General features: G+C 41.6%; 1 protein-coding gene across 1 annotated transcript in view; it reads right to left on the minus strand.

Annotated features, from left to right (window-relative positions):
- The window catches only part of LOC139416164 (neurexin-2-like), a 968,379-nt gene that overhangs the window by 45,285 nt on the left and 909,866 nt on the right, over positions 1 to 13,228 (minus strand). The window contains exon 22 of the mRNA XM_071164510.1: positions 10,764 to 10,842. Within this exon, the coding sequence (XP_071020611.1) occupies positions 10,764 to 10,842 (79 nt within the window). The remainder of the gene's footprint in view (positions 1 to 10,763; positions 10,843 to 13,228) is intronic.

Below are 13,228 nucleotides of genomic sequence, written 5' to 3' on the forward strand. Positions count from 1 at the left end.
TTACTGTCAGTGTTCTCATCTCTAACATATTTTACTGTCAGTGTTTTCCCATTTATCTCTAACTTATTTACTGTCAGTGTTCTCATCTCTAACATATTTACTGTTAGTGTTTTCTCATCTCTCTCTAACTTATTTACTGTCAGTGTTTTCTCATCTCTCTCTCTACCATATATACTGTCAGTGTTTTCTCACCTCTCTCTAACATATTTACTGTCAGTGTTTTCTCATCTCTCTCTACCATATATACTGTCAGTGTTCTCATCTCTCTCTACCATATATACTTTCAGTGTTTTCTCATCTCTCTCTAACATATTTACTGTCAGTGTTCTCATCTCCCTCTAACATATTTACTGTCAGTGTTTTCTCATCTCTCTCTACCATATTTACTGTCAGGGTTTTCTCATATCACTCTACCGTATATACTGTCAGTGTTATCTCATCTCTCTCTAACATATTTACAGTCAGTGTTTTATCATCTCTCTTTCTAACATATTTACTGTCGGTAATTTATCATTTCTCTCTAACATATTTACAGTCAGTGTTCTTATCTCTCTCTAACATATATATACTGTCAGCGTTTTCTCATCTCTCTCTAACAAATTTACTGTCAGTGTTTTCTCATCTCTCTCTAACATATTTACTGTCAGTGTTTTATCATCTCTCTCTAACATATTTACTGTCAGTGTTTTTTCATTTCTCTCTAACATATTTACTGTCAGTGTTTTCTCATCTCTCTCTAACATATTTACTGTCAGTGTTTTCTCATCTCTCTCTAACATATTTACTGTCAGTGTTTTATCATCTCTCTCTAACATTTATACTGTCAGTGTTCTCATCTCTCTCTAACATTTATACTGTCAGTGTTCTCATCTCTCTCTAACATATTTACTGTCAGCGTTCTCATCTCTCTCTAACATATTTTACTGTCAGTGTTTTCCCATTTATCTCTAACTTATTTACTGTCAGTGTTCTCATCTCTAACATATTTACTGTTAGTGTTTTCTCATCTCTCTCTAACTTATTTACTGTCAGTGTTTTCTCATCTCTCTCTCTACCATATATACTGTCAGTGTTTTCTCACCTCTCTCTAACATATTTACTGTCAGTGTTTTCTCATCTCTCTCTACCATATATACTGTCAGTGTTCTCATCTCTCTCTACCATATATACTTTCAGTGTTTTCTCATCTCTCTCTAACATATTTACTGTCAGTGTTCTCATCTCCCTCTAACATATTTACTGTCAGTGTTTTCTCATCTCTCTCTACCATATTTACTGTCAGGGTTTTCTCATATCACTCTACCGTATATACTGTCAGTGTTATCTCATCTCTCTCTAACATATTTACAGTCAGTGTTTTATCATCTCTCTTTCTAACATATTTACTGTCGGTAATTTATCATTTCTCTCTAACATATTTACAGTCAGTGTTCTTATCTCTCTCTAACATATATATACTGTCAGCGTTTTCTCATCTCTCTCTAACAAATTTACTGTCAGTGTTTTCTCATCTCTCTCTAACATATTTACTGTCAGTGTTTTATCATCTCTCTCTAACATATTTACTGTCAGTGTTTTTTCATTTCTCTCTAACATATTTACTGTCAGTGTTTTCTCATCTCTCTCTAACATATTTACTGTCAGTGTTTTCTCATCTCTCTCTAACATATTTACTGTCAGTGTTTTATCATCTCTCTCTAACATTTATACTGTCAGTGTTCTCATCTCTCTCTAACATATTTACTGTCAGTGTTCTCATCTCTCTCTAACATATTTACTGTCAGTGTTTTCTCATCTCTCGCTAACATATTTACTGTCAGTGTTTTCCCATTTCTCTCTAACTTATTTACTGTCAGTGTTCTCATCTCTAACATATTTACTGTCCGTTTTTTCTCATCTCTCTCTAACATATTTACTCTCAGTGTTTTCTCCTCTCTCTAACATATTTACTGTCAGTGTTTTCTCATCTCTCTCTAACATATTTACTGTCAGTGTTTTCCCATTTCTCTCTCTAACATATTTACTGTCAGTGTTCTCATCTCTAACATATTTACTGTCAGTGTTTTCCCATTTCTGTCTAACTTATTTACTGTCAGTGTTCTCATCTCTAACATATTTACTGTCCGTTTTTTCTCATCTCTCTCTAACATATTTACTCTCAGTGTTTTCTCCTCTCTCTAACATATTTACTGTCCGTTTTTTCTCATCTCTCTCTAACATATTTACTGTCAGTGTTTTCTCATCTCGCTCTAACATATTTACTGTCAGTGTTTTCTCATCTCTCTCTAACATATTTACTGTCAGTGTTTTATCATCTCTCTCTAACATTTATACTGTCAGTGTTCTCATCTCTCTCTAACATATTTACCGTCAGTGTTCTCATCTCTCTCTAACATATTTACTGTCAGTGTTTTCTCATCTCTCTCTAACATTTATACTGTCAGTGTTCTCATCTCTCTCTAACATATTTACTGTCAGTGTTCTCATCTCTCTCTAACATATTTACTGTCAGTGTTTTCCCATTTATCTCTAACTTATTTACTGTCAGTGTTCTCATCTCTAACATATTTACTGTTAGTGTTTTCTCATCTCTCTCTAACTTATTTACTGTCAGTGTTTTCTCATCTCTCTCTCTACCATATATACTGTCAGTGTTTTCTCACCTCTCTCTAACATATTTACTGTCAGTGTTTTCTCATCTCTCTCTACCATATATACTGTCAGTGTTCTCATCTCTCTCTACCATATATACTTTCAGTGTTTTCTCATCTCTCTCTAACATATTTACTGTCAGTGTTCTCATCTCCCTCTAACATATTTACTGTCAGTGTTTTCTCATCTCTCTCTACCATATTTACTGTCAGGGTTTTCTCATATCACTCTACCGTATATACTGTCAGTGTTATCTCATCTCTCTCTAACATATTTACAGTCAGTGTTTTATCATCTCTCTTTCTAACATATTTACTGTCGGTAATTTATAATTTCTCTCTAACATATTTACAGTCAGTGTTCTTATCTCTCTCTAACATATATATACTGTCAGCGTTTTCTCATCTCTCTCTAACAAATTTACTGTCAGTGTTTTCTCATCTCTCTCTAACATATTTACTGTCAGTGTTTTCTCATCTCTCTCTAACATATTTACTGTCAGTGTTCTCATCTCTAACATATTTACTGTCCGTTTTTTCTCATCTCTCTCTACCATATATACTGTCAGTGTTTTCTCATCTCTCTCTAACATATTTACTGTCAGGGTTTTCTCATCTCTCTCTACCATATTTACTGTCAGGGTTTTCTCATCTCTCTCTAACATATTTACTGTCAGTGTTTTATCATCTCTCTCTAACATATTTACTGTCAGTGTTTAGTCATCTCTTTCTAACATATTTACTGTCAGTGTTCTCATATCACTCTACCGTATATACTGTCAGTGTTATCTCATCTCTCTCTAACATATTTACAGTCAGTGTTTTATCATCTCTCTTTCTAACATATTTACTGTCGGTAATTTATCATTTCTCTCTAACATATTTACAGTCAGTGTTCTTATCTCTCTCTAACATATATATACTGTCAGCGTTTTCTCATCTCTCTCTAACAAATTTACTGTCAGTGTTTTCTCATCTCTCTCTAACATATTTACTGTCAGTGTTTTCTCATCTCTCTCTAACATATTTACTGTCAGTGTTCTCATCTCTAACATATTTACTGTCCGTTTTTCTCATCTCAGCGATCACTCACCTCGGATTAGAGGAAGACAACAAAACCACCAACAAGCAAGACACAAGATATTCTCCAAACACCCCACAATGCAGACATCCCAATTATTCGCAAAAGGAAGCGACGCAGAGGAAGAAGAGTTGGATGCCTCGTCTGGACCCGCAGAAGGCAACCAGGAAAGCTGCAGTTACCGTCAATATTAATCGCCAACACGCAGAGGAAGAAGAGTTGGATGCCTCGTCTGGACCCGCAGAAGGCAACCAGGAAAGCTGCAGTTACCGTCAATATTACTCGCCAACGTGCAATCATTGGACAATAAACTAGACGAGGTACGATCACGAACATCCTACCAACGGGACATCAAAAACTGTAATATCCTATGCTTCAAGGACTCGTGGCTGAATGACGACATGGATATTCAGCTAGCGGGATGCACGCTGCACCTGCAGGATAGAACAGCTCTCTCCGGTAAAACGAGGGGAGGCGGTCTGTGCATATTTGTAAACAAAAGCTGGTGCACGAAATCTAAGGAAGTCTCTAGATTTTGCTCGCCTGAAGTAGAGTATATTATGAGAAACTGCAGGCTACACTACTTGCCTAGAGAGTTCTCAGCTATACTTATCGTGGCTGTTTATTTAACACCGCAGACAGATCCTGGCACTAAGACCGCACTCAGTCAGCTGTATAAGGAAATAAGCAAACAGGAAACCACTCATCCAGAGGCGGCGCTCCTAGTGGCCGGAGACTTTAATGCAGGGAAACTTAAATAAGTTCTACCAAATCCCTATCAACATGTTAAATGTGCAACCAGAGGGAAAAAAATTCTAGATCACCTGTACTCCACACAGAGAGACTCATACAAAGCTCTCCCTCACCCTCCATTTGGTAAATCCGACCACTATTCTATCCTCCTGATTCCTGCTTACAAGCAAAAATTAAAGCAGGAAGCACCAGTGACTCGGTCTATAAAAAAATGGTGAGATGAAGCAGAAGCTAAACTACAGGACTGCTTTGCTATCACAGACTGGAACATGTTCCGGGATTCTTCCGATGACATTGAGGAGCACACCACATCAGTCACTGGCTTTATCAATAAGTGCATTGAGGACGTCGTCCCCACAGAGACTGTACATACATACCCCAACCAGAAGCCATTGATTACAGGCAACATTCCCACTGAGCTAAAGGGTAGAGCTGCCGCTTTCAAGGTGCGGGACTCTAACCAGGAAGTTTACAAGAAATCCCGCTATGCCCTGCGACGAACCATCAAACAGGCAAAGTGTCAATACAGGGCTAAGATTGAATCCTAATACACCGGGCTCCGATGCTCGTCGGATGTGGCAGGGCTTGCAAACTTTTACAGACTACAAAGGGAGGCACAGCCGCAAGCTGCCCAGTGACACGAGCCTACCAGTTAAATCGAGTTAAATCACTTCTATGCTCGCTTCGAGGCAAGCAACACTGAGGCATGCATGAGAGCATCAGCTGTTCCAGACGACTGTGTGATCACGCTCTCCGTAGCCGACGTGAGTAAGACCTTTAAACAGGTCAACATACACAAGGCTGCGGGGCCAGACGGATTACCAGGACGTGTGCTCCGGGCATGTGCTGACCAACTGGCAGGTGTCTTCACCGACATTTTCAACATGTCCCATGTACAGATTGAGTCTGTAATACCAACATGTTTCAAGCAGACCACCATATCTCTCTAACATATTTACAGTCAGTGTTTTCTCATCTCTCTCTCTAACATATTTACTACAATGTTTTTTGTTTGTTATGATTACATTTCTTAATCTACAATGGTACTTAAAAAACAAGGGACGTATGTTTCATCCAAATGAAGTATTTGCAGGGCATACTAAAATCCACAGTCTAATTATTGAACAAAGAGGAAAAACAAATCTGGCAAGCAAAATTTGTTAAAAAATTGTTCACAGTTGTGGGTAGACATCCCATGGCGATTCCGGTTATCCGAACTGTGCTAACATCGTGTGCTGGCTGGAGACATATTTGGACCCCTGTTATCTTTTGTTCAGTAATATTATTATTTTCTAATTACATTTTTAATGCGATTTCTTGAACATTAATTTATTTTTAATAGGATATTGCTACAGTGTTTTTGTCCACATGAGGAGATTGAAGAGCTGAAGCTGCTTGATATTCTGTCTCAGTGAACATATTGGATTTTAAGTACCTCATAAGACACCCAATATCATATATTGATATCAAGAAAATGCCTCAACTCTAGTCTCTGTTGACTTATGGAAATATACGCAACGTATAAACCTGCACAGATTGGCTTCCGAGGAAAATCTTTATTTAGACACTGTATAATATATACGCAAAAAGGAAAAGGAAGATATTGCTACAGGCAATGTGATCATTTTTAATTGCCCTGTATGACCCAAAATGGCTATAGCTATAGAGTCTAGAGGGTATATAATCTAGCTAAGGTGATATGAAATATATCAACATCACCAGACATTGAGCTCAATGGATCCGTTTGTCCACAGGGGGGGCTGCAGTGCTGTCTATGAGAAGTTAAAGGGGCTGGGTTTGGATTTTCAATCCCATTACTTCGGTCTCACCGTTTGTTCTTTAAAGGGGGAAGTTTCATGATGAATTATTTATTGCTGTCTCAGAGCAGGTCTGGTCGGGGAACTGAACTTTCGATCTCACTGACATGGTGCTCTGTGATAACCCTGTCACCTGTCCCTCTCAAGAGACGTTACTGTAAGGGTAAATGGATAAAAGAGGGGGAGAGAGAGAGAGAAAGAAAGGGGGGGGGGCAGAGAGAGAGAGAGGGGGAGAGAAAGGAAGAAGAAAAGGAACAAGGCCAGAAAGGGAGAGATGATAAAAAAGTGAGAGGGAAAGAAACTGGGAGTGACAGGGAGGGAAAAAAAAAGTTTGAGCGAGAGAAACAGATCGATTTTTGTTGTCGTTTAAAATAAATAAATATTAAAACATGCACTCTACCTGCAGTGAAGCTGCTCAATATTTACATTACATTCCAGTCATCTAACTGGTGCTCCCATCCAGAGCGACCCACAGGAGAAACCAGAATCAAGCGCCCCGCCCAAGGGCAAATCGTCAGATCCCCCCACCCATTCGACTCGGGGACCCAAACCAGCGACCTCTCACCCACCGACCCAAACGCTCCCGACTGCCAGGCCACCCGCCGTCCCCAACCAGAGTTCCCCCCGAGAGCTACCCCTCAACCATCCAAGACGCTCCCACAGCCCCACCCCTATCTCCACCCCTTCCAAGCCACCATCCCTTTCCAACCCAACCAAAACAACTACCCACCCGTTGTCCCAACAACCAATAAAAATTATAAAAGATAAAAAGACAAGAACAAAGGAAAACAACAACAATGTAAAAACAAAAGACATCAAAGACAATAAAAACTCAAACAGCAAGAGGCAGATTGTTAGCAGGCTAGAGAGAGTAGACTGGAGCTAGCTGTGATGTCTGTCTGTCTGTCTGTCTGTCTGTCTGTCTGTGTCTGTGTGTGTGTGTGTCTGTGTCTGTGTGTGTGTGACTACTCCAAAGCTGATGCTGCAGTGTAGATAGCAGGGTTTTGTTAAAGGGATCCCTGATATGTATTCTCCCTATTCTGGCTGGGGCTCATTAAAAGTGAGCGAAACCAAATCCAGGCTTGTTGGATGATGTAATTACAGCAAGCCTAACGAGGCCAAAGATTAATTAGCCCGGTGGGAGAGGCAGGCAGGGCAGATAGAAAACTAATCGGAGGGATCCCCACATTTCTCTCTCTCTCTATCTTTTTTCCCCTCTCTCTCCTCCGCTCCTTCTCTCTTTGGAGAGTAAGGGGACGTGACGCACATCTCAATGCCAGTCACTCCTCCAAGATGTGTAATCTGGCTCCCTCTCTCTCTCTCTCCCTCCCCCTCGGCTGCGGCCCCTTCTTTCTTCTATGATCCGACTCACTCCTCTCCCTCTATGTCGCCATCCTAGTTCTGTCTCTCCTTCTTTATCTTTGTCTGTGTGTGTGTGTGTGTGTGTGTGTGTGTGTGTGTGTGTGTGTGTGTGTGTGTGTGTGTGTGTGTGTGTGTGTGTGTGTGTGTGTGTGTGTGTGTGCCTGTATCTCTCTTTGGACTTGTCTCCCTTTAGAAAAGCCATAAGAGAGTTACAACAAAAACAACGACAACAAAACAATGGTTTGAGCTTCCCGCACTTTCCTCTAAGGCAACACAAACACCTTTTAAAGGGAGGAATAAAACAAAACCGGCAGAACAACATGCTCTCGACTGTAGTGAATCAACAGAAACACCAACACTCCTTTACAATTTCAACTCTACTATCCCTATTACTACTGAACATAGCCGTGGAGCCAAGAAGGCCTTTAAAAAAAAAAACATGAACAAACCTTGCCAGAGCGGAGTAGCTGCTTGTTACAGTAGGGAGCTAACCATATTGATCAATATCAAATTCTCATTAGTGCTCCATCCCACATTTCAGAGACAAATCAAGGCCGTCTCGTACAGGTCTCCTGCTGCAGCTCCAATAGAAATGGATGGAGCAGGGCTCCACAGTCGGCTGACATGAGAGGTAGATCTCCCCAGTCATTGGCTCATATCAGATCATGACTAGTGGCTGTGTCTGTCCTTAAGATTTACAGCAGTGGAGGCTCCTCAGAGGAGGAAGGGCAGGACATTCTCAGTGAATTTCATAAAAATAAAAATAGAGAAATTTAAAAAGTTATACTTTTTAAAATAAAACTAGACTAAATATATTCCCGTCACCAAATAATTGATTAAAACACATTGTTTTGCAATGAAGGTTGCAGCATGAACTCTAGCAGCAGGAACTGACATTTTGTCCACCCAATCAAATGATCACAAAATGAATCTAGTACTGAAAGCATAAGCTACAGCTAGCTACCGTAGCACTGCAGTGCATAAAAATGTGAGTATATGACTCAAAGAGATATAAAATATGGAGAGTCGAGAGAAAGGGAGGGAGAGACATTTCATCGTATTTTCTTCACTTTCAAGTGGCTGGCTAGTTTAGTCTACTCAAACACCCAGCTCAAGAGGGATGCAATGTTAGCTAGCTGGCTATGGCTATCTAACACTGGAAGTCATGGTAAACTTTTGGTTTTATGAACTTATTTCCACTGGGGCCAGCCGGTGTAACTGCTAAACTGCTTGCTGACTGTACACTGTACTGCATGATTGTAGCTGGTTTACTAATGCATTAGTTTTTATAACCTATTAGGTTTGACTTATAAAGTTTTTTTTGCCTGGTCACAGACCGCTGGTGTTGTTCACTGAAGTCCAGGAGAGAGAGGAGGAGAGAGTGTAGATGCAAGAAGGAATGACAACGAGCAAAGGGATCATGCTGTTTGTATGTGGCTGCTATGAAAGTGAACTGTGGTTGTGTGTGATCAGGGGTGTATTCATTCAGCCGATTCTGTTGAAAAACGTTTCTTAAACGGAAGCAAATGGATTTAAACAGGGATAAACATATCTGAATTTGGCCAACAGAAACTCTCATTTGCAAATGTTGGACTAAAGATTACACCCTAGATCTGCTAGATGCAGGCAAGAGAGTACAAGGCAGTCTGTTACCCTGATTACAAAAAAAAATCCCTCGAACTGTGCCCCTACTTTGTAAACTTTCATTCATAGGCTAGATTGTAGCAACCTCATGATGGGTATAGGGAACATTCAAGTATCATGTAGTAGCCTATAGCTATCGATGTTACATTGAGCTGGGTGAATGGAATATGAATGACAGTCATCCAATATGCTGTAATAAAAATACGTCCATGCTCATAAAAAAATGAAGATTGTCCTCCCTCATCTTAAATGGCACCGACTGCCACTGGTTTACAATACGTAACCTGACCGGGACAATGGAGACTAGGAGGGTGAGGGGTGTGTGTGTGTGTGTGTGTGTGTGTGTGTGAAAGTGAGTGAGAGAGAGAGAGATTTTGTGTGTGGGTGTGCAATGTGTGTGTGTGTGTGTGTGTGTGTGTCTTTCACGGTCTTATAGGTAGGAGGGATAATCCTGTCCTGTCTGTATGATTGTTGTGGTGTCTCGGGGGTGATGGTCAGAGACAGACTAGTGTATATCTGGAGGCGTGTGTGTGTGTTGCTCTTCTCTCTAGAGAGATTACTTTTGGGCAGCAGTCAGTCACCAAAAACTGCTTCTGATAAGATGACAATTTCGGCTTCCACCACCTACAGAGAAACCACACAGATCATCGATGGAGTGTAGAATATTTCACCCACTTAAAGTGTAATAAGCATTCCATTCGATTTTTAAAGTCGCCTTGACATTACTGAATCAAAATAGTCAAAACGTAATATAATAATCCAGGATGAGTTGTACTCAACATCAAATAATAACATGAATATATAAAAAACGGAACGTTAACAAAATGTTCCTGATAGTTTTATAAAGGTTATTTCCTAGGCTAAAGTTATTTCTAGACCTCTTAGGTGGTTTAGCGTACGCGTTTGATTTGAGCCTTCTGGAAAACACAGAAACACGCCCAGTAGAGATATTAGCTTTGGCAGTCTTAGCATTCTGATTCATGTAAGAGTTCTTGGCAGTTCCCTGGCAACCAGCCAGCGCACTATGTCTTGAAACCACAGTCAACATCCTGCCCTTTTCACAGGCCCTCTCCATCCCCTCTCAGAAGTTCGTTTTGACCTTTCCGCTCACTCCGACGTCGCTCAGCTCCGGGCCCGCTGTGAGGCAGACGGTCAAGAGGAGTTCAATGTTGAACCTGTCCGGAATCGTTAGGAACGGAGTGGCTGATTGGTGCAACAGCTGGCCTAGCACCAGCTGGCTCGGGAAACTTAGGAACTGTCAGTTCACAGCTTTGAACCTTAACCAATGAGAAATCAGGGTGGGCACACATCTGACCAATCAGGGCTGCATGTGGGAGGTCATGAGGTCACAGTAGTAGAACAAAGTGGGTAAGGGGAGCTAGCTGTTTCTGTTGTGGGTCTCTGTAGGGCTGGTGGACCCCTGTAGTGGACACAGAACCCCCAGAGTGGACTCACCATTTCCAGGCTCGCACTCCTCCAAGTCCTCGTCATCGCTGGGACACTCAGCAGATGCTACCAACAGATCATCCGTGTTCTAGAACAGAGATGGAGAAGGAGAAAGAGGCAGACATAAGGGTGTGAGAGCGTGTTCTACTACCCAGACAGAGATACGTTTTTTTCCTGACCATAGAACCTGTCCAGGAACAACTCTTGCCCTGGTTGTAGGATATAGTGTAACTAGGGTCCCTGGTCAAGTAGCCTAAACCTCGTTCCTTACCCATCATGCAACCTGTCATGCACGAAAGAACAAGGTAAGCCAACTGCAAAGTCATAACTTCAACTTAGTTATCACTCTGTTTCTGCTTCAGCCAAGTCGTTCATCATCGTCACGCAGAAACAGAATGGCAACCGAGCTGACACCCCTTCGTTTTGAGATCCCCACATAAAATACAACCCAGTGAAAACCAATTGTTGAAGTCCATTAAGCCCGGAGCCACAACAAGCTAGTGGAAGCTAGGCTAATAACCTTCATACAAAAAGCCCATTCAGAACTCTGTTCCTCGTGTACTATCCCTCTCACCCACTTGTGCTGCTAGGAAGCACCTTGTCTAGTCTATTATCCTCAACCCCCAGGCTCAAGTTAATATTCACGATGAGTTCGGCCTGATGGAATATAGGTGGGAGGGATGAGGGCTTTTAACATGGGCAGCCCAATTCCTTTGCGCACAGTGATCTGTTCACTGTCTGTACACAGAGTTTAACCTCTCTCCAATCCATTATGTATCCACAGACAGGATGCATTTACTTATGTGTGTGTGGGTGTGTGTGTGGGTGTGTGTGTGTGTGTGTGAGAGCGAGATAGTGAGTGTGTGTGTGTGTGTGTGTGTGTGTGTGTGTGTGTGTGTGTGTGTGTGTGTGTGTGTGTGTGTGTGTGTCCATCTGGGCCTCTCAGATGGGCTTAATGAGAACATGGCACAATCTGCATCTTCCATTTCATTTCCATCCTAAATGACCAGCGCTCCCTTTGATAACAAATATCGAATTATGTAACCTAGAATGAATTTCTAACATTCTGTGATTTCAAAGTAGTGGTCTTCTAATATACAGTATATTTGATTTGTATTTTCTCTTTATTGATATAGAAAGGCATTTCTACAAGAGGGTGGAGACATGTAGAGGAATGCAAATATGAAGGTGGGGTTGGAGACCATGCCTAATAGCATTGGTATTTTTACGTTTACATTTTAGGAATACAGCTTCAAAACTTCCCCTAGATATCAAGGAATATCTGAAGTGAAAATATCCTCATGTTTGACAATGGCAACTGATAATTGCAGTCCACTCAGTAACACGTGCTATTAGAATATACTAATTGCAGTCCACTCAGTAACACGCGCTATTAGAAGCTGTACATTTTCAAGGAATGATCTCAATTACTCCCCCTGGTGTTAGGAATGCAGACATTCACTTATTTCATCGGCGCAACCTGCCCAACCTACACTGCTGACGTCTTGCTGCAATACTTTCCACTCATGCAGGCCAGTGTTTCCCGAATCTCCTCTCGAGTACCAGATGCCAGTTATACTCATTTGATCTATTCTAGTACCAGCATCATTCAATGGGTCAACCCATCATCAAGCTCTTGATTAGTTGAATCAGGTGTGCTAGTACCTGAATATACCAAATGTAATGGCTGGTGGTACACAGAGTATTGTGACGTTGACCCTAGACACTGATCTTGGGTCAGTTTTGCATTTCCACCACTAACAGGTAAGGTTAAGATTGTAGGAGGGGAAGCTGACCCTCAGGTAAGGTTAAGATTGTAGTAGGGGAAGCTGACCCTAGATCTGTCCCAGGGGGAAACTTTGTCCGGAACGGGCTCCTCGAGGTGAGGTTTGAGAGATCACATGCCCTGACTGTGCATAGGAGGGGCTCCTACGAATCTTAGTTCATTCCAAACCACAGCCTCCTAATTGGGGTCCACGCAGGAGAAGTGATGACTTCCCCCATTCTGTGGCGTCTAGTCTTCTATCAGGGTAAAAACGAACACATGAAAAAGTATGTTCTCCTTTAAACCATCAAAGCATTTCTTGTCATGGTCAAAGTGTCTCGCAACGGGTAGCTCACAGCTTTTTTGTTGCTCCGGCTTGCAGGAGAAATGTACATTTGGGTTCGCTTGCCTGTGTCCCGTCCCCCTGTCCCGTTGAGTGGCCGAGGGGCTACTGGCTTGTTAAACCAGTGCTGAGATGTTAGCTTGGGCCCCGGCTGAGGCTGTATAGTACACATACTGTAGTGCAATTACCGAGTTGGCTCTAGCGCAAAACGCCACCACGGACACCATAAGATGGCCTATTAACTACACAGACGACAGAGTGTGTGTATCCTGTGTGTGTATGTGTGCTGGGACGCAAAGCTAGCTAGCTCCATGTAAACACTGCATGACGAATGAATGGGCCATGTGGACAGGGTTGAGACGATCG

The sequence above is a fragment of the Oncorhynchus clarkii genome, chromosome 9 (genome assembly GCF_045791955.1).
Source record: "Oncorhynchus clarkii lewisi isolate Uvic-CL-2024 chromosome 9, UVic_Ocla_1.0, whole genome shotgun sequence".
Classification (NCBI taxonomy): domain Eukaryota; kingdom Metazoa; phylum Chordata; class Actinopteri; order Salmoniformes; family Salmonidae; genus Oncorhynchus; species Oncorhynchus clarkii.